This window comes from Crocodylus siamensis, chromosome 11 (genome assembly GCF_052110815.1).
Source record: "Crocodylus siamensis isolate JL-2025a chromosome 11, ASM5211081v1, whole genome shotgun sequence".
In the NCBI taxonomy this organism is placed as follows: domain Eukaryota; kingdom Metazoa; phylum Chordata; order Crocodylia; family Crocodylidae; genus Crocodylus; species Crocodylus siamensis.
The window spans coordinates 2,515,260-2,541,569 of NC_143405.1; the positions used below are offsets into that span (position 1 = coordinate 2,515,260).

The window sequence follows — 26,310 nt, forward strand, 5'->3', positions numbered from 1 at the left end:
AAAGGCAGAGTGCGTGTAAGCTCTCCCCGGTGCCAGTCAGGCAAAAAAGGGATTGGAGCTGAAACCAGCCAATATAGAGAGACCTGCGCTGTAGTGAGATCTAATCCAGCCCTGCTCTAAACCTCCCCAGCTGGCTTCTGTCAGTGCTGACAAGAAGAATGCGTGTCTACAGTGTATTCCCACTCAGTGCATTACTGTAATGCCCTGCAGGATCCACAGCATTAGCTCTGACAGTAGGAGGTTGGAGAGCAAGCCCCTGCCTTTGCTCACAACTCATGCAATGCCACTGATTTCCATGAATGGGGGGAGCACCAGCAGGGCCAATATCAGGGTATCTTTCCTCTTTCCGCTCTGCCGCTGAGGAATAGCACTGATGGCAACAACAGCCCAGAGCAGGGGTTTCTCGCCCCCTCAAAGTTAATGGGAGTTTTGCCACTGACTTCACTGGCACTAGGATTTTTCTCTAGGGTCTCCAGTTGCCTTATGTGGAGGGTTTCCAGGATTTGCTTGCACAGGTTCCTGAACTCTCCCATGAAAGCCATTTCACTGTAGCCAAATGAGGGGGAAAGGAGGCTGGGTACAGAGATGCACTGAGAGTGGGAAAAGCAAATGGCAGCAGCAGAAAAGTGAAGGTGAATTTTTCAAGTCTCTGAAAACCAAGGGGCAGTTTCTTGCCATCCCAGTCTCCCTCTCTGACCAAGCAGCTTGCCCTCTAACGAGCGCCTCCTTGCTAATATCCCCTTGCCAGCCAACAGCTCTTACACCGTTCATGTCCTCTCACCAAGCATTCACAAGCTCTGCTGACAGTGAGGAGAACACGTCCTCCATGCAGGTGACTACATGGAGTCTAGGCTCTGAGGCTGGGGATTCCTCCTTCCCCAGTAACGACCACAGATGGTGTGAGGGGCAGAGGGAGGGGGAAAGAGAGAGGGAGCTACTGAAATTTCCTTGAGATCTCCAGGTGGACATACAGTGCACAAACAGCTCATGCACACCAGAAGTCTGTTCACTGGCATGCAAAGCAGTGAGTACATGTGAAGGCGATGCATGTTATGGCACACACCGCTTACATGGGAATCACTGCACTGCCCAAATCCCATACCCACTGCTAACTGAAAACAGCCTGGCACTCCTGGAAGCTTTCAGTGGCAACCCAGCTCCGTGCTGCAGTAGGGACATGGCTAGACTGTGCTTTGTAGCATGTGTTTGAGTGGCTGGTCTGCTCATGTCTCTGCCTGGCCTGGCACTAGAGGTGACACTAAACTGGGCTTCATCCATTTTCATTAACAGGGAAGCCTCATTTAATTCATCACAGTTGCTCCACCTTTACTAATCCTCTCCAAGCCCTTTCACACAGGCGAGCTGGAAGTAACTGGCACATCTCTCACGCTGCTTTCTGGTCAATCTGCTAAACCAGCCAGCTCCAAACAGACCCAATGTGACTGTCAGACCAGAACCTCAGTGGATACTTCCAGGCAAAGGCGCTCACTATACATGGTTAAATCATGTCTGACACCAGACACTACTCTGGAGTGTCAATGCTTGCAGCGCCTGGTCAGCTGGCAGCCAGTTTAAAAGGCCTGATTAACAATGGAGTCATAATCCGGCTGGGAGATGCAGCATGAACTGAACAGCACCCAGCTCACTCTAGCTGTACCCAGGACCAACTCATACTCATTGCACGCAGTTGAAAATAGGTCTAGGCATCTGTCTGAATGTCTCACAGCCCAGCCTCTCGGCAGCTGCCTGTGGTATGTGCACAAAGGTAATATACCTTCCTGTTAAAATGAAGGAGCCCTGGGATGTATCTGTTGGCTGCATTCTGCTGTGTTTGCTGAAAGAGCTCCCCCTGTCCAACAGCTAACCGTTTTCTAATCCCTTTAGTCTCTTAACCTTTTAGCTGCCTTCTCTGGCTAGAGTGGAGGTCACATTTTTTAAACAAGGCAGACACCTGGAAAATGTCTGTACAAGGAAATTAAACAAGCCATCCATTTGGAGCAGGGGGAGCAGAGAAGCAAACTTTCCCATTTCAATTCATTCCACTGGGCATTGTGCCCAAGCCAAAACCTTCAGAGTATCTAAGCTTGTGCAGTGCCCTGGCATGAAAAGCTGTTGGCAAGGCAGACCTTCTCAATACAAGGAAAAAGCATTTCTGATTCTTAAAAGGAGGTTGAGGACTGAAGTAAGATGGCTGGCAAGCATTTGGATTGTTAATGAAAGACAATGAACTTGCTGTCTGTCTCAGCTTCAGCAACACAGCAGCTTATGTTTCTAGGGAAGGCCCGAGCATGGCAATCCCCACTTGGACAGGGTTAGCATTTGGATGGGGGGAACAAGGAGAACCCAGGTGCTGCAGGAGGCGATCTTTGCCAGGGAGTGAGTAGTGCTCATCTTTTACTCCGGCTGATCCCACCTGCAGCGCAGTGCTAGAAGGCACTGTGCTCCTACAGCTCCCATCGCTGGGATGAGGTACATAACAAGTGCAGTCAAGCCACTAGTGCTCATTTGGCTTTTTTCATGGATGAGCTGCCCAAATCCCAGATCAGTAATTACATTCTTCCAGTTCCCAAGTATATCCAAATGAACATACTTTTCTTCCTCATTCCTGTCCTGAATGGTCACCACACCACACTAAAACCACTGAGATCAAGAGGTCATTTTCTTTCCAGATAATACAGTGACCCCAGGGCCAGATCCATCTGTACAACTGCTGTTCCCCTTCAGCCTGGTTCTCCCTTGGGTGGAAATTTGCCCTTAGACTGACTGCAATAGCTCTTGTTTCCAAGCCAGACTCATTTTCCTCTTGTGTGCCCCTCTGATCCAGCCCATCCCCTAATGGCAAAGGGAATCAGGCACACACTGACATCACCTCAGCTCCCCAGGACATACTAAGTGCAGAGGTCACAAGGCCTATACAACAGATACTCTCCTAGACCTGGCAATCCGGTGTCCTAGCTCACCATGTGGTCCTGACAGGACTAGGGTGTTGGGTTTCCATTTACTGTTTATTACTTTTGAAATAGTTCACGTTTTGAGACACAAGCCATCTCGTCTCTCAGCTGTGCTCCAGCCCAAGCCAGCACGCAGACAGTTAACACATGGATGAATGCAATTTCTGATGATTCACAATGTTATCCCAACACTCCCCAAATTCCTGAGATGGGGGAAAGGGCTCCTGGAGAGAAACTGAAAAGCAGCCTACATCAGAGTAGCAAGTTCACTTTAATCACAGAAGGCAGCTTAAACGTAAGCTCATGGCAGATCTAAGCCACCGCAAAAATGGATTTTGAACAGAAACATTATGGGAAGCTTCACAAAGTTGTTCTGTGATCCTAATATGAAGTAATAAGCTGTTTACCCGGCAGGTCTATACTGGAATTAATTGACAAAGCAGGGGAGATTAATTGCTATTATTTCCCTGTCAGCTTCACTCCTCCACATGCACTCATTCAGCTCACTGAGCTCACAGAGGGGCAAAATGTGACTTCCCCACCTGCTGCTCCCAACTTTCACTGTGTTAATGTCTCCGAACTACCTCAAACACGACAAAGTCCTTTAAACAAAGGCAATATCCAGAAGGGCAACCTGCCCCTAATCCCCTTCGAGTACTAATGAACCCAAAACAGATCCCGCAGAATGAACACCCCGACTCCCCCATCTCTCCCCATCCTGCGCATGTGTCGGCTTTTCTGCCCATAAGAGCAGGCCAAGGGTTTGGAAGGGATTAAGCAAACCTGTGGTTTGGCAAAGTGAAACAAAATCCCCACTCTCTGAGCAGTGCCAAAGCACTGAGGGAGGGAGACGGCCCTGGATGCACAGAGAGACGAGAACTCTGACTGGCAGCACGGACAGACTGGAAGAACTTGAAGACATTCCCCTTGGAAGAGGTTTCTGCTCGTGGGGGCTGCACCTTAACTGTCTTTGCACTTGCAATTTAGACCTTGGAATAAAGCCTGTTCTCACCGGTCCAGGTACAAAGGAATGCTTTTGTGGGATAACCTGAGGTGTGAAGTTCACCCCCCCATGGACGCCGAAGTACTTTTCAGATTTAGCAGCTGTTAGTGGGAAGAGAGGGAAGCAAACTTGTCTGAAGGTACCTGGTTCAGAATAAGAGTGTCCATACAGGGGGTTGTACCAGCAAAGCTAGATCCATATATATTAGTCCAAGGGGGAAAATGTTTTCCTTATAGACAAGGCTAGATGCAGACTCAAGACCATGCTCCCGGCTATCCTGGGAAAAGTTACACAAGGCTTTCTTGTAGCTTCAGGTTTGTCTTTCCCCCACGAGATGGCAGCCTGACAACACATGGAGCAGGGTATGTTGAACCGAGGGCTGGAAGAATGCAAGCTAGGTCTGCAGTGTGTCCTTTATACAAACTACAGCTCAAAACAGCACTGAGGTGTTGAAAAGCAGGATGATTCAACGTTACAGAGAATGAAGGAGGAATGTTTTTATCTGAGGGTTGAAATGAGATGCAGCAGTAGCAAGGCAGACAGACAGAGCCAGGGGGCTGTTCCCCTCAGCAGCTGCAAAGGAAAAGTCTCACACTAAAAGTCCCCCACATTTATCTGCACAACTCATCTCCCTGCTATGGCAGCCCCTGCCCATCAGTGCTTGAATCCAGTTAAACACCCCTAAGGCCAGAATGTGCCTCAATAAGCAGCCACTCAGGCTCATCCAAGTCCAGACAGCAGCATTACCTGAGTATCCCGGTGGGCAATGGCAAAGGAAGCTGTTGACCAGATCTTCACAGTGTGCTCCGTGCCGACATGGCTGGGACTCGCATTCATTGATGTTGATGGAGCAGGTCTCCCCTTTGAGATTGAAGGCACAATCCCATTAGAAGGACATCAGTACCTTTAAGCAGCCAGCTGGAGGGCACAGGCACACCCAGCCAAAGCTCTTTGCCTCTTCCTTAGCATCTTTCCCTCCAGAGGTGCCAGGGACCCTTCAGAGGCATGACTTGTCCCTCAATATCCACTTGTCTACCAGGTACAGTTATCCCCATTTATAAAAGGGGGAAACTTAGGCACAGAGAGGTGAAGGGAATTACCCAAGATTATCCAATGAGGCAGTAGCAGAGGTGAGATCATGACCCCGTTCCCTCAACAAGCAAGAAACCAAACTCCCACATTCCCAAAGCAGGCCTTTGTTCTGTCCTCCGTGAACCCACACACATTCCCAAACCCATGGTCCTGCAAACAGTTTAAAAAGTAGGGAAAAAGTAGGAGCTCTGTTGAATACCCCAGGGACCTCATGCTCAAGGAGCATATAGTAGGCAAGCCTTTCTTCTCTCCCCCCTCCCTCCCAGCAATGGGCATAGCTGCCACAAGAGCAGCCGCTGCACTATGTAGGGAGAATTAAAGTCTTATATGAGACTGCAGAGAGCTAGACGCTTCCTCCACAGTCTTCCCTGTGCTCATGGGAACAGCCATGAAGACCACCAAGCTCCAGTTGCTGAGTACTTGGCAGGATACTAAAGAAGGGCCCTGAGTGGGGGTGGCTGGAGGGGTTACCACTCAGAGCTGCTTGTATTAGGCACACACAGCAAAGGAGCACTGTCACATGCCACTGTTTGAGGCAGCTGCCCAGCCAGAACCATCTGGGTGGCTTTCAGTGCATCACTGCAGAGAGCACATCTCCATCCCCTCTGACCTAACCTGTGCAGCTGTCATTCAACAGGGCAGGGCACATGCCAGTGTACTACTCACCTTCAAAGCCTGGTTGGCACCAACAGAGGAAACCAGCAGCTTGGCTGTAGCTGAACTCATGGGGGAAGTCTGGCTGCGTCCCATAGTAGCTCTGGTTGGATCGTTCAAAGCACACACCTCCATTGTGACAGGGCTCTGTGGCACACTCATCCACATCCTCCTCACAGCGTTGCCCCACGTAACCTGCCAGACAGACACCAGGGCTAAGACTACACAGGCCTCCATTGGAAGGGACACCAACACACCACAGCTGTGATGAAGGGCCTGAGACACTGCCTTCAGCACAAAGCAGAGGGCCCAGCGTACTCCCCTAGCAATGGGATGGGAACCAGGAGCCAGCCAACAAGCTGGAAAAGGCCTGGAATTGGGATATTTTAGATTGTGCGCCAAGGGGAGCAGCAAGAGCACTGCTGCCTGGGGAGCTGACAACTAAACTGGACCACACAGGATAGCATCAGCATTGTCAAGGGCCTTGGGGGCAGCCTAGCAGATCTTCTTCACCAGGCAAGGCTCTAGTGCTAGGGGAGCTAAGCTAGTTCCCTACCCACCTGGCCAGCAGGCACAGCTATAATTCTTGACCCCCTCCAGACACGTGGCACTGTTCAGGCAGGGCTGGGAGGCACACTCGAGGATATCCAGCTCACAGTGCTCCCCTTCAAAGCCTGTGTCACTGCAGTCACACTGGTAGCTGTGGAGGACAGATAATACAGCAATGCAAGAGTTTGCAATGGCAAAGCGCAGCCCTTTCTGAAGAGCAAGCAAAGAGATTTGTGGGTGATGCCTCCAACCCTCAGGCCCACCCACGAGCTGCGAGAAGAGCAGTTCTGTCTCCACACGTAGGAGATCACTGCATATGAAAGGCAAGGCTCAGAGACACAGGCAGCTCCTTCCATACCACCTGCAGCCACCCACTGAACTGGCAAACAGTTCTTGGCATCTCTGGGAGTCACTGCCATTTAGCTTCAAAGACACTGAATGGGCATATGGTGTCAGCGGGGGAAGCCTTCAGGAATACTGAACCCGAATCATCCCAGCACTGATTGCTCTGCAGTCAGTGAGTTATGCCAGGCAGGACTTGGATTCATCTGGGCTATCTAATCACCAGACACAAACAGCCAAAGCAGCACGCATCTTACCTATTAACTAGGTCAAGACACTTCCCGCCGTTGTTACATGGTCGGCTGAGACATTCATTGATGTCCACCTCGCACTGGAGTCCTTCATAGCCTGGCGCACAGGTGCAGGTGAAGAACCCAATGTGGTCACTGCATGTGCCCCCGTTCTCGCAAGGGTCCGAGTCACATTCATTTATTTCAGCATCACAGTTTACATCTTTGTTATAAAAGACAGAAATAATCCGTGTTAGGGATTGGCATGGAGAATTCGGACCAGCTGGACTTCTGGGCAGAGATTATGAAAGCACCTCTATAAAACCCAATCTGCTGGACCAGAGACCTATTTATAAATGTCACTGTAAGAGCTGGGGGAGTGCCTGGGCAGCAATTGTGCCTGCAAGTAAATCAAGGGCCCTTAATTAGTATTTGTAGCCAAGGCGGTCTTGGGAAGACCTCTGGGTTTTGCTTCATGGACCTCTGACATCAATAACACTAGAAATGCTTTGTGACATTTGGCAATCTCTAGCTGCTGTAGCACGAACTTTCATTCCATTTTGTTGAATTACTGAGGCATAAATTATGGTCCTGCTCATCTGCATTCATTAAAAAATCCCAGGATGGCATTTTGGAGGGAAAAATTGGCCATTGATCACAATCCCGTGGCTAACGTCCAGCCTGGAGCTTTGCAGTTTATCTGCCTACTGCACCTTCCCCCATTTCAGCCAGGGAGTGTTCATCTCTGCTGTCCCTCGGTACTGTTAGCCAGCTGCTGCGTTCCACCCCAGAGCCAGCTGCTGCGTTCCACCCCAGAGGCAATTAGGTTTCAGTGGCCGATGAGGTGATTTCTGGATGCCTAGACACCCATGCCAGAAACCATTCAAAGGCCTCGTTAAGCAATATTTATAACTTGCTTTGAAATCCTCAGGAAACAAGTACTAGAGAAGTACAAGGTGCTGGTTGCCATGCTACCTGTTGCAATCCGTCATGGCACTATGAATTACGATAACTGCGCTATTGGCAGTAAGGCATCCACTGTTTTTCCCTAATGTCCAGAGCTCCAGCAATGGAATGGGAGTTCCCATAAAGACCCTCTTGCCCTTTTCCCCACCTCTGTAAACTGCCTGTGGCCTGACATCACCTCTCCAAGAAAGGCACTAGAATGGCACCTGCCAATCCACCTAACCCTCCCTTTTGGCAGAGACTCATCATGCAGCAGACAGGGCCATCCTAATCCTAAAGGAATGTAGGCCCCATAATCTGCTGGATCAAAACCCGTCAATCCTCACATCAAAACTTCCTTCGCTCAAATTCCAGCCGGTCGCACCAGGAACCGCTCAGTCTGCTGGCCCAGACTCTGAACCAGGACTATGTACCTAGGTTGTGATGCAGAGCCTCGTGTTTGGGACATTGTGTGCTCCTGCAGCAGTGCCAGCTGCTTTCACCCCTTCCTGCAGCCAGCAATCCTCCTCACCTCAGGATTTTGCAGGGAAGTGAAAGGGAAACTGGCTCACCAATGCTGAGTTCCATTATACTCTAAATCAGGGGGTATTTTAAACCTTAAAAGGACAATCTGTTGCTGAGCAGGTTCTTTCCCTCTGACCCCGCTGCTCCTTTCACTAGAGAGCAGCTCCAGGAGTGGCCGCGTGCCTAAGGTTGCAACATCTCCCCATTCGCTTGTAATCTGTGGCCCAGCGACCCCCCACATTCCTTTACAGTAACGTAACTCCTGCACAGCCCAGCCAGGGACAACGGGTGAGGCTGGGAAAGGTCGTGTGCTGGCCGGTACCAGGGGGAGGCGAGTGCATCATGGCCACATTCCATTCCCATGGCGCGGCGGGGGAGAGGAGACCCTCGCTCTGCTCTGCTCGGCTGCCCCGCGGCTCGCTCGCAGGTGCAGGTGACACAGCAAACCACCACCACACGGATGCACCAGGGCGAGCTAGTCAGAGGCATGGGCAAAACAAATGCTCTCTGGACTTAAAGGGGTCAGAAGAACAAATCTACCACTAAAAGCTACTTTGCTCCAGGGACTCCTGCTCTAGAGAAATGCTTCAAGGCAGGACAGAGTTCCCTGGGCCTGACTTAGAAAAACTACCTGCACCCCTGAACATCCCAAGGACTGTCATGTTTCTGTGCCTCTCCATTACTCTCCATTACTCCATTCTGTGCCTCATCCAAGCCAATCACTTCCTTGTCATGTCACGCACTGCCAATTCCATATGGCTCCAGGGAAGTTAAGCCTCTTGGTCTGAGCCCACACGCCATCACGTCTCTGGAGGGTGGACTTGTTTAGGGAAGAGCTTTCCTATTAAACATGGCAGGTCTCTGTTTGCAAGGTTACAAGATACCAGAGGTGGGCATGAACAAGACCCTTGGATCCACCCTGCAATCCAAACTCCTCTTTCCCAGGAACAGCAAGCCTGGGGTACAGGTATCTACCTGGCACTGCCTGACGGCAGCTTAACCCCACCACTGTAACAGAGGTGCCCTGAGAAACTCTCTGGGGTTGTGGGGGCAGGTGCCCAGCTGGAGCAGCACAGACAAAACAACAATCCCCCTGACAGACAAATGCACGATCATGAAGGTACCTGTGTAGCCAGGGACGCACTCGCAGATATAGTGATCCCTCTCGTTCCGGCAGGTGCCATTGTTTTTGCAGGGCCGGGATGCACATTCGTTGATATCTATTTCACAGCGGTACCCTTGGAACCCAGGCACACAAAAACATTTGTACTCGTTCACCATGTCCCGGCAGATGGCCCCATTCTGGCATGGGCTGGAGGCGCACTCGTTGACGTCGTGCTCACAATGGTCCCCAGTGAAGCCAGGCGGGCAGAAGCAGACATAATCCTCAGCACGCTGGACACAGGTCCCATTATTTAGGCAGGCATGGCTAGAGCACAGAGAGATTGCTGTTTGGCAGCCTTCTCCAGTCAGTCCTGTTTGGCATTGGCAGGTGTATCCATTTACACTATCTACACATTCAAAATGCGGCTCTTTGCAAGGGTTGCTCTCGCACTCGTTAATATTAACAGTACAGTCGATACCTGTGAAGCCAGGCCTGCAGATGCATTCATACTCCTGGAGCCCTCGCACTGTGCGGCAGGTTTTATTGGTGGAGCACGCGTGCACAGCACACGCATCATAGAGGAGTTCACAGTTCGTGCCCGTGTAGGCTAGGGGCTGCTGAGGGCAGACGCACCGGTATCCCCTTCCCAAGTCCTCACAGCTCCCTCCATTCTGACAAGGGGATGATGAACAGCTCTTGACATCTTCAGCGCACGTGGAACCTGTGGAGAAGAGAAAAACTCCTGGTTACCTTGGGCAATGGACTCTTCCCGTAATTATGATGCACATCTGAGAGCTCCCCCGTGCCAATCCCACACCACCAGGGGCTTCACTGGCCTTTTTCACCTAAAAGCCAGCCACTTTTCACAAGCCTTGCGTGGAGACATGGCAGGTGTCCCCTAGAGGAACAGTGTTTGTCCCAATATGTGGCTAGGCAGGGTGGTTAGGTCCCCAGTGTTTTGGACCACAGCAGTCCAGAAGTCTGTTTCACCAGGAGGTTATGATGCTTGCCAAGGAGTACAATAATCTATCCACAGGACAAAGTGCACATACGATTCAGAGATCCTATGGAAGTTTCTCACCGGTGTTCCAGGATCTGCACTGCCTGTTCCTTCATTTCTCAGCGTCCTTTAAGGTGTTGGGTTTGACCATTAAATCCCCAGAAGGCCCAGGGTTTCCTGCTGGAGAGATGCCTTTCTCCGATCTTCTATCCCTTCAGCCTTCTGCCTCAGCCTTTAGTTATATGACTAAATCAACTATTCGATGTGCACACCTAAGCTAGCCTTGTGGATCTCTGCTCACACTGCCTTTACAGGCATTTTCTCGACCCTTCACCTAGTTCAATTATGCTGAACATTAAGGGAACCTGCAACCTCCAGTAAGCAGCAGAAGCTGGTTCTGTAACTAGAGGCCAGGCTACCCTATTTGGCTTTCAGTGACTCCAGCTCAGTGCCACTGAGGTAGCATCCCTCCCACTTCCAGCCACACCATGCTCCCAGGCAGCAGCTTTCTTTCAGCAAGAACCCCAGGCCATAAGTGTCCATCACCAAGGCCGAACTGCCATTTCACCCACTGTCCCTCTTTGTCCATCTAAAGCACCCAGAGCCCCTGATCACTAAATAAGCACCCTATGCATACAAGGCAAGGGAACAAACTCATGCCCAGATAAGGCATTCTTTGCCAGGGCAGTGAGGAGAAGCAGACAATGCTGGAAGATGTATTGGGTGGGAGGGATTTGGGGTTCAAGGCAACGTTCACATTCAGACCGAGTCTTCCAGAACTGGGGCATGTCCAGAGCAAAAGCACCGCCTCGGTCTAACACTGAGATGCACCAGCTGCCAAGGTCCAATCCAGATTTCCCCAAAGTTGGGGCATTTGGATCTAAGGGCTTTGTTCATGCCCATCTCTCATATCTCGTAACCCGGCAAATGGAGGTCTTTCAGGTTTAGGAGGAAGGATCTTCCCTAAACAATTCCACCCTCCAGAAACGGGATGGTGTACAGGCTGGAACACCACATCTCACTGACACTGGTGAGACTGCACAAGGCAAGGGGCATTGGATTGAAAAGAAGGGGAACGGGAATAACACTGGATCAGGCTGCTCAGGAGATGTCATCACTAATGGGAAGCCAGGCTTGGCCTGAATCCCTCCCTACAACAAGTGCAGGACAGCAAAACAGCATGGACAAGGGGACCTGTCCCATCCATCACAAGAGATAGCAGAAAACTGTCCCAAACTGCTGGCACTGTGCAACTTTTGCTGAGAAGCTGGGGAGGGCAGCCACTGCAGACTGCTTTTGCACAGGAGAATGGCACAAAGTGTTTGCAATCAGGAGGTTATTCAGCAAACGTGACAGATGCGCTGGAAACACTTTCTCTACGTAGACTGACCATGGAGCAGAGGGAGAGGACATTTAGCTGCACAGGACACCTGAGGAATAATTCTCATTCTTCATGAGCTGGCTCTGAGTTTGCCTAACTAAGCTTGCGTGTCCCGGCTCATTAGCTCTTGGAGCCAGCCTTGCTTTCAGAAGCCAACGTGGGCTCAGTCCTTGCTGCGCATTTTGTTGTTGTCTGCTGCCTTGCTGCGCATTTTCTCGAGCCAGCTAGTGAAAAGACCTGCTCTCCCCCATGGCCTGAGACGACACAGTTGCTCAAATGGCCAGCAGCCCCTGCAGCATGCACAGCACCCTGGTACCTGCTTCTCCCTCAGGAAAGCCATTTTAGCATGCTGTGCCCCTTGCTGGGGATTTCCAGCTCAGGGCCTCCCTTTCCCGCTGACCTTACACATTCTCTCCTTCCGGCCACTGTTCACCTCACCCATTTTCGTTATGTTTGTCTTCCTCTGGCACATTTTATACCCACCCACTAGTTATTTGTGTCGGTGGCTTTTTATCAGCTCACCCCCATCCATGCCTGGCTCCCTTTGTATGTGGGGGTGGAGGCCTCTGGTTTGTGAAAGCCATTTATAGCAGGCCCTGGTTTACAAAAGCCTGCCCCTGCCCTGACCTCCCTTAATTCCTCCTCTCCAAAGCTTGGTGAGGTCTCCTTTGAGGAGGAGGTGGGGGGAAGCTCAAGGATTTACTGAATCCTCCCTCGCTCCAGCATCCTCCGCATTCCCTCCTCCCATGGGCCTCTCATGTGATGCTGGGGAGGGCTGCCATGCCCTGCACTGTCCAGTGCACCCATTATTCTGCCATCCGCCCTTTTATTCTCAGATTCCCACTCAGGCAGAAAACAGGGATGACGGAATCTGCCTGGAATCTGTTGTAGCAATTAGAGGCGGCGGCCCAGAAAGTTGGTCTGAAGCAGGGTGGCGGACGGGAGCCTTTGTGCACCTAACGAGGTGCTGGTTTCAGCCTCCACCTTCCAAAGGCCCGGTGCACAGGCCCCAGCAGAGAGGGACTAGACCCGCTGCGTGTTCAAATGGCACACTGCCCCTCTCTGCTCCCAGCCCAAGAAGGAGCTCCATCTGCGAGCGAGGCAGCTACTTCCAGGAGTAAGTATACAAAAAAATGCACCTGCTGGAGTGGAGTCAGAAGCAACGCAAGGGCCAGCATGAGCAATGGGCTGCTTGGATGCATCTGCACTGCACCGCAGCAGAGCTGGCAAACACTCGTCACCCCAGGGAGCGTCCCAGCTGCTCAAAGGGACGTGTGCCCGGCCCTGCGTTCCTATAAGACCAGGGAGTCCACACTACCCACAGCAGAGCCCAGGCAGGGGGGCAACAGGCCACCCCAGGCTGCTCCCTCTCCAGCCAAACTTCCCTCATGACGGAGCAACAGCTGACTTGTCGCCCAGTGATTTCCCTCACTATGCTGCCTGTGAATTTTCATGGGTCATTAAGACTTGTCCGTGCCTTTTCTTTATGGCAAAATTCAGGGTGCTGCAGCTACACAGGCATGTGAGCACAGGACAGAACCCACCTGCAGACCATTCCCGTGACAAATATAAGGACCCAGGAAAGCCTCTTCTTCCATCACCACAAGAGAGAAAGGTGCTAAAGAGCCTTTTAGGGGGCTCCATTTTCTTCCAGGTTTACTGTAGTTATTGTCATGGCATCACCAGTTGCTGTGCCAGGCAGGTTGACCCATCACCCAGTCCATGGTTGGAGGCTGTGTGATGAAGGGAGCTGCGATGGTTTGGACACATCACAAGAAGGCTGGACACCCTTGCCAACACCATAACGCAGGGCACGGTGGAGGGAAAGAGAAAAAGAAGCAGACCCAAGAAGAGTTGGGGAACCAATATCAAGGACCAGATGGGGCTTCAGCTGACAGGGTGCACGAAGCTAGCCAACACAGGGCAAAGTGGAAGAGGGTTGTTACAGCATCCAAGGTGCTCCAACAGTCACAGCGGCCTTGGCACTGACTTGACTTGATAGACAGATAATGATTTAGGGATGTCTGAAAGCTACTGATAGACAGATAATGATTTAGGGATGTCTGTAGCCACTGTAGGCCACGAGGCACCAGGAGCAGGAATTCAAAATCTAGAGGTCTGAAGTTCCACAGACAGCGACAGGATGCAGCAGAACATGGAATCTGGTCCAGGGCACCCCCGGATGGATAGGATCAGCGTGCACCTACAGCTGCGATAGATAAGGAAAGCAGGTAGAAAGAACAGGATGACCAAAGCATAAGCAACAGGTGTGTAGGAATGCTGTCACTCAATGCGCTCATTAATCAACAAACTGTAAAGGTGCATGGCACCAAATGTGACTGATCAAGAGAAAAGCATATAGGAAGTCACAGCCACACCTGGTACAATAGATATGGGGAGTATATAGGGGCATTGTAATGATTAAGCTCATATACATGTGCTTCTCATGATCATTGCTGCCGCCTTGCTCCATCTGGCAGAGCTCACAGCCACTGGGGCACTTTGCAGCAGTACAAGGTTTGTGCTGGGATAGCGCAATCAGGTCTGGGCCCTACCAGAGCTTTTCTACGGGGGAGGATTCAAGTCCAACACCAGTACCTGCTTTTTTCACTTACAAATGAATCAGAAAGCCCTTTCATACCTTCCTGCTTCTGTAAGAGGCAGCTCTTGGTTCCTAGTGGAATTCAGTTCTTGCCTGAACAGCCACTATTTGCACTCACATGATGGGTTATGTAAGTACAGGATGAAAACTGCAGTCAGGAGGCTAATGGCCAGGGCACAGGATTTGCCCTGATAATTACATTAATAAATATAGAAGAGTTTTAGCCAGCTGTGAAAAATAATTCAAAGTTCAAGCCTAAACAATATGTCAAGAGACATAAAACACAGTCAGATTATTCAAGTCAGATTTACCTTACAAGGATACAATTGTGAACCATGTTTGACTCTGTTGCACAGGTACAAAACACCCAGCCATTTTATTATTTACCAGTGTAACAGAGTAGGAACTTGGAGTGAAATCTTGCCTGAAAGTCAGTGGGAATGTTTCCACTGACCTCAGTGGATCCAGTCTTTCCCTCTTTTGAACATAAGCTGTTTGGGACAGGCAATGGTGGTGATTATGCAGCTGTATGATGCCTCCCACTGGAATAAATGGGGCCCCAGATGCTACCACAGCACAAGCAGTAAGCAAGTAAAAATAATGAAAGTGCTTGCTGCCCTGAGTGACAGGGAGCTGATGGACTCAAGGAGGGCAGAACAGCAATTTATCACATCAAAGCCAAACCCTGTGTGTTTGTGTCTGTAACTCTTCTCCTTAGCACAAGGAGGCTGACCAAGAAGGGAAGCTTTTAGAAAACGGAGAGAGCTTTCTCAAGAAGAAGGGGAAGCAAGTCTTTCTCTCCTTCTCCAAGTTTTATGCAGATACAACATAAGTATAGCTCAGTCCAGTATGGGACTTCACTCCCAGAGTGGAGTAGAATTTTACATACCAATGTGTCCTCTTCAAAGCAGCTCTCTCACTCTCTCTGATATAGATGCTTTGTTACTGACAAGTGTTTCATGCTTGTGGGGCGCGCACTTCTGCACTTTTACCTTCTGTTTTTACCTTTTTATAACAAAGGTTTAAACAGTCTCTTTCACACATACACTCATGCACACACGTGCACACTAACACCACTGACTTGAAGATTAAGTCACTTGGAAGTGCAGCACTCTCAGGTGTAGTTCTAGCATTTCCTCTCCTGCAGAGAGGAGAGTTCTGTTAAGATCTGTTCAAGCCGGTGCTATTCTTTTGGATGCAAACCTCACTATAAAAGGAGAATTAGTAGACCAGTCTTAGGAGGTGGATTTTAGCCACATGGGAGAACAGCAGATGGACACTCCTATTCCACTAACCCACGTGCACCCAGCAAGCAAGCAGAGAATATGCAGGGATTCAATACACCAACCTGGTGTCGTGTAATCAAACCATCCCTGACTTCATGAGCTACGGTCACCTCTGAAGGAGAAACTCCAGGGGCTCCATGCTGTGTGATCTTGAAGAACATGCCCCTTTTAAACTCCAGTTGTGGTCTTCCTGGGGGTCAGTGCCAGGGACACACACAATATTTGTTCTTAACTATTCATTATGAGGTCTGAATACGTATACAATATTCATTAGCAAATTAATAACACCCTTCACTGCGGCACAATACACTAGTAGTGGAGCCTGTCACTCCAAACCGAGCTGCAGCACAGACTCATGGAACGGGAAGGCCTGATCACAGAAGCCACCGCACAACCAGAAAACCACCACTGTTTTCTACAAAAAGCCTGTTTTTGGATTAACAAGGGCTACTTGGCCTTTTCCTACATGTGCCATAAGAGGAACACATGTTCAGCAGGCAAAACCTGATGTAGAAAACATGCCGGGGCCCTGCCAGCCTACCCCGAAATTAAACTGGAGGGGGCTATGTTTCCTTTCAGAAATACGTTCCACTCATTTAGTGGTGGATTAGGATGGACTTCAAAGGCTAATGCGGAATAGGAGTCAGATATAAACCCTCGCTGAGTCTGGTTTTGCACTTAATGGTAGCTTGCAAAAGAGTGTTTTTTTTAAGATGGGCTTTGTGACCCTTCCTGCCCTCTCAGGACGAATAGCGAATCCCAGCAGACTATATTGTGTGATTTTATTATTTTGCCTGGACTTTACTTCACAAGCATTAGGGATCTCAGATTTAAGTTTACTGGAAGACCTTGTGGGATTTTAGCAATATGTCATGATCTTTCGCCTCTGGACAGACACAACAGGGGATCTTTCTTTGCCAAAGGCTTTTTTTCCCTACAAAATACCTTGTTGCTAGAGCTAAGTAGTTATTAACCCATAAGAATTCCCAACCCCACAGTTTTAAACTTTGACCAAAAAGCCCTTCCCTTCTCAGTTTCTCAGGGGTCTGCTTCAGTTCTCTTGGGATTTTGTATTCTCCCTAGTTCAAGAGTCCCAAGACTGTTGCTAGACAGGATTAAATTTCTTGTTAGGAAAACTCAAAGATGTTTTAGATTGATATTTTCCAACATAAAAAAAAATCTAACAACAAAGAGAAAGAACCAAGACTCATGGCAGTCTATCCACACACACCTGTGCCAGCATTAGGAGGAGCAGACTCCAAGTCCTTTTGTTGACTGTCTGCAGATATGCTCAGCTGAAAAGTGCATCTCTTTAGAGGTAAACTGTGTCCCACTTGCTGTGCGGAGAAGACTAGAGCCAAAGCTGTCAGTTGAATAATCTTGCAAAAGGTTGAGTCACAGTGGTGAAGCATCTTGCAGCTTCCCACCCACAGAGAAAGGAATTTGGGGTGGACCAGCAATGGATATGGGAGATTTTATGACCCCACAGGTCCTGCTCCTTGATTAACCTTTCTTGTCCCAGGTTGACCAGAAAAGTCTCTGCTACTAAAACTGGTATAAAGTAGAAGACAAGACCCTTGACAGGAGAAAGGGGTCCTGGGAACTGTCATAGACTATGCAGGGCAATGGGTATCAAGGGAAGTGGAGAATGGCTATGGGTAAGGAAAGCAGCAGCACCTATTCCTCCTTTCTAAATCAGAAATTTTTTTAATCTCTTCTTGGGTCTCCCACCACTACCACCACCTCCACCTACTGTTTGCAAAGCCCTGTTAGGAGGTTGAATGTGTGAACAGCGATTTCCCCAACAACCAACCTACTCTGAGCAGAGTTGGGATAACATTGCAGCTTCTGGGGCTCTCTCTCTTCTACTGTTCTCATCACAGTTCACCAGAAGGCACTCACACCCAACTGGGAGGCAAGGGACTGATCAGTCACTCCACAGCGCCTTCACTGGGTGCCTTGAGATTGCTCTTTCTTCCAGCTGAACTGCAAGCCAAACAGCCCTGCTAGCTCCACAAGCTCAGCAGGACACTCAGCTCCTTGCTTGCCATTACAATAAGTTTCCATCTCTCTGAGCATATTCAGAGTCAATCACCCACTTGGGTTTCATTTCCAGCAGCTCCAATCACAACCAGGACCCTGATGAAAACATTCAGGATCCCTAATGTCTGCAAATGTTAGACATCCATTCTTTGGCAATAGAGTGCTTTTGCACTCATGAAGGGATAGTGATTTAAGAAAGAAGCCAGTTTGAAGCCCTAAGAATCCCTTCTTCACCCAATGTCATCCAATAACAAGGGCCCCCATTCCTCACACCCTGCCTCCACGCGTGTCCCTCTCACTTTGCTCCAGGATCCATAAATCAGGCTGCAAAACCCATAAAAGGCAAAAGCATCATTTAAATTAGCTCCACTAGCCAGGTTATCCTAGAAACATCTTAGACCTGGACCCATACCAGCATCTAGCATTTCTAAATTGTTTGCCAGAGAAGTGTACCTCCTCTTTAGTAGCATACCACTTCCTTACTGATTCCCTAGTACCTTCTGCACTGTGCCCTTCAAAACATTCAATGTCATTACCCCCTTGTGAGCCAAGCACTATCCCCATTTTAGAGATGAAAGAGGTTCCCAGAGGCTAAGTGACTTTTCCAAATGTGTGGCAGAGCCAGGAAAAGAAACCAAAGAGCCCAACTCCTGGTTCTAGCCACTAAAAGTCCTTTTAGTTTCACAATTAGGGTTTCTAGTCAAACCCAAATGGAAGGGATGCTCCATTCCCTAGGAATATGAACTTGCAGACACGGAGCAGTATGCATGCAGAAGCTCACCTCTTGGGTATGAGCAGGGGCAGGCTCAGGAAGCTAGTGGGAGGGTTGGATACACCATTCTCAAGCAAGTGAATGAAAAGACCTTCTTCCCAGAAACAATTTTTAAAGCCCAACACTGTTGACTCATGAAGCAGCTGACTCCAGCCCACTTGTGGGGAGGAACTGTTCTTAAAAAAGTATCTGCAGAAGAACAAATCTGTACTACGAATAGATAAGTGAGGGGGGAGTTGATTTTTTCCATGGATGATTTGTTGCTAAGACATCACACGGATGAATGGCAAAGACTGACCCCAGCAGAGGTATGGAAGACATCTCCCACCTCCTCTCCTGGGTTGGAGTGACTGAACAAAGCACGACATGGGGATTTATTTTAGATACAGTATGGAATAAGAGGATTATACTCTTAGTGATGGCAGAGACAAGCAAAGCACTTGAGCTCATCTGCATAAACAACAGTGATAAAGGGGTGACTCACAAGAGGTGCTGGGCCCAGTCCCATGTCAGGGGTCAGGCAAGATGCCTGTCACTGCCTCTGCTACAGCAGGAGCCTCCACAGGTTTGTTCCAACACCCCTTGGAGCCAAACAAAGCCAGGACTTCAGCCCCTGGGATCCTGCACATGGGACTAGGGTCTCTGTAAATGGTACAGATCTGTTTCCACCCCAGCACTCCACACACAGCCACTGGTAACCCTCTGATGTGGGTATGCTCCCCATTTTACAGAGCGGGGAAACTGAGGCAGAGAGGCTGATGTGAGTGACTTTCCCAGGTTTATTTGGGGTCTTGCTCAAAAGACACAATGAGATCTTGGCAACTCAGAATGCAAAGACCTATGCAACCACCACTATCCTGGGCTCACTGTGGCCTGCATCTGTGCCACCCAACAAACCCACAAATAAATGAGCAAACATCATCCCCAGACAGTGAGGAGGAGCAAAACAGGATTGTTTTTAACATAAAAAAACCTACCATGCCAGGGGCAAATTTTGCCATAGGCAATGGCTCTCACCAGAGCCCAGGGTGCACCAGGGCATCAGCTGCCTCCTTCAGGAACAGGCTGGGGGTGATGTGAAAGGAAAGTGGTTCGTTCTCCTGGCCTCCTCCAGAGGTGCTGCAGAAAGCACACGCGAGAGTCCAGAGCCTCTGGCCAGCAGCTGAAGATGTGGTCTTGAACCCATGCTTGCCACGGGTGGCTTGGGCCTTGTTCTATGTTATGCTGACATTTTCCTGCTTCAAACAGCCTGCACTGATTGAGAACAAGAGGGATCGAGCCTGCGAAGCGCCCATGGCAAGCGTTGGACGTGGTTAGCTTGGGAATGCAGCTGGCCTCACAGGAGCACTCAGTACCAGGCGCACGTACAGGACAGATTCCACTTCAGCAGCCGAGACGGCTGCTCCCACTGGCTCCTTAAATGTCATCCTAACATTAACCACACGCATGGCACCTGAAGCTTCAAACTCCTCCGGGCAGCTCCATGGATAAGGGTCCTCCGACCTGGTCTTAAACCCCCACTTAAAATTCCAGCAGGGAAACAGCAGACATTAGGCTTATCTGCCCAAGACATCACCCTGCTTCCTTCGTGTTGGAGGACACCTTTGACACACAATAAAAAGCAGCAATGGGCTGTTTAAAGCAAGCACATTTAAAGGGAGCAAAACAGTCTCCACACAGCAAGAAGTTGCAGTAGTGGGGGGGCGCTTTCTGAGTGAGATTTATCCATCTGAACACCTGCGTGGGCACATGCACTGCAACTGGGAAGCACGTTCATCCTACAGCTCTCTCCTGCTCTTCCAGCAAACAGACACAATCATCCACAGCTATTATCCAAGGAAGGTGGCCAGCAGTCAGGATGCCTGCAGGCTATTCCCCAGCCTGACAATAACTTTGTTGGGGCTTAGGCAAGTCTGGCACATGTTGTGCTTGAGTTTACCCATCTGTTTGAGAGAGAAACTACGCACCTTCCCAAGTGCTGTGAGATTTAATTAGTTTCTGGAGAGCTTTGGAGTCAAGGCATAACAGAAACAGAGAACATTTTGCACATGCTCGTGCTACAACTATTTAAAGAAACTCAGGGTTTTGCTGCTTGTATCCAATTTACATTTGCAAGCTTCACAATTAAATGCCTCTGGACAGAATCCCAAGTGCAAGTCACCCAGATGCAGACTCCAGAAACTTGTCTAGTTCCACGCAGTCCCATGCGACACCAGGTCTGTAGAAACTGGACGTGCCTCAAGAAACAGGAGAAGAGAGGACGCAGGTGCCAAGCAGGACACTGTACCCAGGTGAAATGTGGGGACCTCAGCCATGACAGCAGATACTGGGACCTTTTTTTACCCTTGGCCCAAACCAAAGTGTCTGCCACCTCACTCTTGGGAAACAGTCACCAGCGGATGAGACATTTAGAAGCCAGTCAGCATAAGTCTGATCTCTCTCGCTCTTGTTCGCTTTCTCCCTCCAGGGAGGTCAGCATGGTCCCCACCATGAGCTCTTGCAGCTCCCCACTATCTCCAGAAAAGAGCCTGACAGAGGAGGCGGTGATGCATTGTATCAGGCACCCAGGCTGTGATGTTTTTAACTGGTAACCAGGGCCAGACACAAGCCTGATACTGTCTCTCCATGACACAAGACTGAAGATAGTCAGGTAAAGGAATGTGCACCCCCCCAGCCAGGGGCCTTTCACTGCAAAGGGAGGGGAAAACGGAGAGCTGATATGCCAGAGCTCCCAGTTTCAAAACACGCTCACACTAAATGCACAGCAGGATTTAGCCTCCTGTCCGCACAGTTTGCTATTTTTTAAGGCAAAGTATGTTGAATTATTAAAAAATGGCTATTTTCTGGTACCCAAAACCATGTAAGAGAGGAACTTGATGCCTCTGAGACAAATACCTTGGCACAGAACGCCCACCATAGGAGGCCCGTGGATTTCCCCAACGCCTGCATTATTTCAGTTTCAGTTTTGCTTCTCGCAACCATCCTGCATACAGAAGCCACAGGTTGGCAGGTTTTTTATTCTCAGTTATATTTCATCTGTCCTGTTCATGTCTGCAGTTGGAGTGAAAGTCTCCATGCAACCAGGCGCTGAAAATAGCAGGTCTCCCACTGGCTTCGCAACTGTGGTGCAACAGCAAGTGAGCTTGGGAAGCCTGCAAGCAGCCGAGACCTGGAGGATCAAAATCCCAACCTGGTGCCGTTTCCAGCAGTTCTGTTGTGCCCCTGCTCTCACCCCAGCACTTTCCCTGCTATACTTCCAGGTTGAAGCTGAAGGTGAAGTAGGAAAACTCCCCAGGTATCTAAAGAACATTTAGAGCAAGACAGACAACTCTGCTGACACTTTGAATAAAGAAATGGAAAGAGTTATGTTTCCATGGCAATAGAAAGGCATGTGCTTATATTAGTAAATCCCTGCTGACCTCTGCTGATCTTTCTCTACCCTGGTCAGCGTAAGGGATTAGCAGAAGGGCACACTCCCAGCGTCCACTCAACAGGAAGGGAAGCAGGGCAGGCCTGCAAGGGGCTTTCTTGCTGTTGGGTTGCCTCTCCCCGCCCCACTGACCGCTCTGGGGAAACGTTTGCCATGCTCCTGGCGACTCGAAGCATTCAGCAAGAGACAGGGAGCAAGCATGGGGGGGCTCTTGTAGAAAGGGTTTTTTAAAGGAACTTCCAAGGTGCCATGAAGCTCTTTGGGGCTTTCAACACAGGGGTGGTGACCCAGTAGCTCTTTGGCATCTTTCACTGGCACAGACTAAAGTCCGTGGCATTTTAAAAAAGCCGAGCAGAACTCCTGACATTAATCGCTTAAGCACCAAGACCAGGGCCATGCGATTCTTTCCAAGCACTGAGGGCTTTCCAGAGCATTGGCTAATTCCCACTGATCTTGCTTTGGCCTGAACAATTCCCAGTTCTACATCCTTTCTAGGTGCCCCCTTTCCATGGACTTTTAACAGACGATTTTTCTGCTCAGCTTATATAGTCTGGATGCAGGCATGGAGGCTTCCCAGAAACGTTTACCTTCCAGTGACCACCACCCAGCAGAGGGGCTGCCACCGCTGCTTTGTACAAGGACTGAGCACCTGTTCCCTCATTGTTCTCCACGGATTAGGAGAGGCTCTGTTGAACTAGGTCTCCTCCCACAAATAAAATCTTTATTTGATCTTGCTGATCTACTGATAGATCACATCGCTGCCAGACGCTGAAGGATTCTTCTGCTTTCAAGGCATCGCCGCCCACTGGACAGCCTCCTTGGTGGAGGCTTATAGGGCACTTGCTAAACCTTCCAGATTTCTGGAAAGAGATTGGAGGAAAATCTGCAGAGATGATGATGATTCATTAAAAATTCCTCCTACCCGTTTTCCATAGCAACAATTCAAGCTTTTACACTGCTGTCCAAATAGCACATGAAGCAAGAGGCCTGCTGCAGCGAAATGGAGGCAACGCTTGGGCAGAAGTGCCATCCGTCAGGTGAATCTAAGTGTCATTCCTATTGTCGCAGGCGATCATCTTGACAGATCTGACAAGCTTTGCTAAGATGACTACGACAACGTGACAAGGGACCTCAAAAGAAAACTCAGGGCAATCCAAAAGCCGTGCTGGCAATTCATTCGACAAAGGGCCTGTCTACAAGATCCCACAGCTTTTTGGCAGAACCGGGGTGCTGTCTTAGCCCCTTAGCCAAATCCTAAACTCAGCAGAAATCAAAATGCTGTGGGTACAAGTCTTGCTCTACAGTGGGCCAGGGTAACTCCTTGGAGTTCAACCTCTGTAAAGGAGATCAAACTAGGTCTTTCCTGCCTCAGCTCACTGTGTACTTTAACAGCTGTTAAATCCCACCCCAGAGGTGCCTGCATGTTAGCACATATGTACACAGACAGAGTCAACATGTCAGCTTATATGTGTAAAGCGGTGAGAAGAGAAGAGTGGGACTTCCCATCAGGAAGTCAGGGTTGTATGCACAGTGCCTCAGTTTTTCCTTGTGAAATAAGTACAATTGTTACCTACCTCAAAGGAGGAAAAGGCCAGCTCTGAGTAAGACCTGGAAGAGGATACAAGAGCTGTAATTCTGTGTTTTATGGCTGCTGTAATTACCCTGACCCAGTAAATCTTTGATCTTTTCATCCTCATTGCACCCCAGTATCCCCTCTCAGCGAGCCCACCTCTGGGCTGACCTTCAGGGTTCTCTGATCTCCCAGCCACTTCCACAAACCAAACCCTAAAATTTGGGGTTTCCTTTGTATTCAAGGAGCCAAGTTTGCTCCCAAGCTTTAATTTCTAATTCCAATCTACAGACTTTGGCAGTCAATACAGAGAGTGGAGAAGGGAGCGCCGCTTTGTCACAGGGCTTTGAACAGTCTTTGTGAGCTGAGCTGTGTGTTTGTCAGAGCTAATCTCAAGAGCCTGCCCTGGGACAGATAGCAAAGCACCAGAAGAAAGGCTTGTCTGCATGTGTCCCTCCTCAAGAGGTGGCCAAAGCATTTGCCAGACCAACAGCACGTGACCTAAAGTGCTGAGTTGTGTGGGACTGAAAACGCAGGGAAGCTGGGGTTTACATCTGCCTTCCAGAATCTGCTTAGCGAGACGCCAAATCAACTTGACCCGCGTTAGCCAAGCGCTACTCTGCCCTTTATGCTGGAAGCAGCAGAGTTGGGTCCATCCAGAGAACCTGGTCTTATCCCCAAAGGGTTTACTTCACAACTGAGCGCTGGGAGCAAACGGGGCCCTGGTTACGTCATAGTGTGGCCCAGTGGGCACACCTGGGGACTGGACATCTGAACTGTTCTCAAGCACAGTTTGACTTATCCTGAGTAAATCACCCAGCTTCTATGCCTCAGTTTCCCCTACATATAAAAAGGATAATAGTTACCTGCTGTATAATGTCAAGGAGGGACTTTTTTCCTAAAGTCCTTAGAAATCCCAAGGTGGCAAAGGAAGGCAAAACATTTACTACAACTCACTCTGGTAGCAAAACTCTCCCTGCAGAGGGGAACTAGTTGTGTCTCTATGAAAATTATGCCTTCTGAGGATTTTTTCTCATTCTTCATCGACAGGACACCTATTCCAGCTGTAGCAGGAAGGGAGAAGTCCTCTGTAAGGTGTCATCTACAAAAAGGCTTTGCCCAGGCAAAGCGAAGCAAAACTCCCCAAGGAGCATCCCAAGCCCTGCACAGGCATGGGGTGAGCAGTACTGTGAGCCATGGGCCTTCCTTCTGCACAACACAAAGCCACCATAATTGCTTCACACTTTAAACTAGTAGCTATGGTTACTAGGCACAAAAGCCAGCCCTGCTGCTTCCCTGTGGCCAAAGGAATTCCAGGCACTTGGAGCCAATGCACCAGACAAAGAAGTTGGTACAGGGGAAAGAATAACTCCCACAAAAAACAAAACTTAGCTCAACGGATGCTTACGTGGTCTGGGAGGAGCAGAGCAAGGCAGAGGCAGGATAGCTGCAAGGGAAAGGACTATGAGGGCACAGAAAGAGCTGAGGGCTCCCTAGCTTTCACGAAGAGATCTTATTGCAAGTAAAAGTAGGGACTAGCAGCAAAGCACTCGTGGATTCAGTAGTTCACTGTTCCTAGTTCCCCTCATTTTCCCCTCACTTTTTTGCATGCTGGTGCCAGACCATTGCTGCCCTTGCTAGGGAGGACTGCAGGCCCTGGCCCAGCAGCCCTGCAGAGGGCTAAGGATGCCAGTTCAGTCCCCATCTTCCTTCCCATACAGAGCTGGGCTTGTTCCTGACACAACCTTATAATCCCTAGATGACAAAAACAGATGTCTAGGCCCAGCAGATCCCCAGACACCCATTTCTGCAGGAACATAGGGAAGTCTATTTTCCAGAGAATGCAAGAAATTAGACCCAGGAGCAAATTCTAAGTCCATGAGGAAAAATCTTCTGCATACCTTCAGAGGCCCAAAACAGCCAAGTACACTCCCGAGTGACAAAAGTTTCAGGCTTGAAAGAACATTCAAAAGAAAGCTCCGCCAATATGATGCCCTCTTTAAGCACCTCAACGCCCCCTCCAGATAAAGACTGGATGGTCTGAAACTATTAAGGGTTCTAAAATGAGTGCCTTTCACCTCCTGCCCTTCCCCCATGCACCCCCCCCACGCATTTTATAGTAGGATTACCAGCCAACAGCACACATAGCTCATCTCCCCTGGAAAGCACTGAAATCTCTTACCTGTTTGTTCTACATTGATGCAACTGTGAGATCTAGGGGACTTTACTATAGGGTTTTGTTATGGAGAACAGTTACTGCAATCACCAACTACTTAATTGCACAAACACTTCTCTAACCTCCCTAGTGCATAAAGATACACACCCACACCCAGACACAGCTGAAGTCTAAAATGCCTGTATATCTTCCAGATAAGTTTCCAAGGTTTGCAGGTACTACTTCAAAAGCAACATTTCAGTCACTTCCACAAACACTAGCTCAGGCAGACGGTGGAGCCAATGTTAGAGCACATTAGCTGGGTAACCATGAGACAGAGAAAAAGAAAACTTACCCCAAAGCAGGAGAAAGAGCGGGAGCAGGGCAGCAGCATGGTATGCCCTGGATATAATTCTCTTTAATTCCATTGCGAGCATGAGAGTGCCTGTTCTGAAAGCCTCAGGAGAGAAGCACCAGCTGGGAGTTGGTAGGTGTGGGCTCTCCCCACATCCTGGACTTTGGAGAGTTTTTCCTAATAGAAGCAATCACTCCACGCGTTGCCGATTTAGGGACTAGCACTAACGGGGTGGACAGAGTCGCTGTCCACTTTGAAACGCTTTACACATGCTGCTGGAATGAAGCAAAAACCTTGCCTGGATCACACGGACCGGACTG

General features: G+C 49.4%; 1 protein-coding gene across 1 annotated transcript in view; it reads right to left on the minus strand.

Moving 5' to 3' along the window:
* Nucleotides 1-26,085, minus strand: part of CRB2 (crumbs cell polarity complex component 2) — a 46,996-nt gene extending 20,911 nt beyond the window's left edge. Inside the window, exons 1-6 of the mRNA XM_090021942.1 lie at nt 25,991-26,085; nt 9,416-10,117; nt 6,849-7,044; nt 6,261-6,400; nt 5,713-5,895; nt 4,702-4,815 (exon numbers count right to left, since the gene is read on the minus strand). Coding sequence (XP_089878068.1) covers nt 4,702-4,815; nt 5,713-5,895; nt 6,261-6,400; nt 6,849-7,044; nt 9,416-10,117; nt 25,991-26,072 — 1,417 coding nt within the window. The 5' untranslated portion in view covers nt 26,073-26,085. The remainder of the gene's footprint in view (nt 1-4,701; nt 4,816-5,712; nt 5,896-6,260; nt 6,401-6,848; nt 7,045-9,415; nt 10,118-25,990) is intronic.
* Between the last annotated feature and the right edge of the window lie 225 nt (nt 26,086-26,310).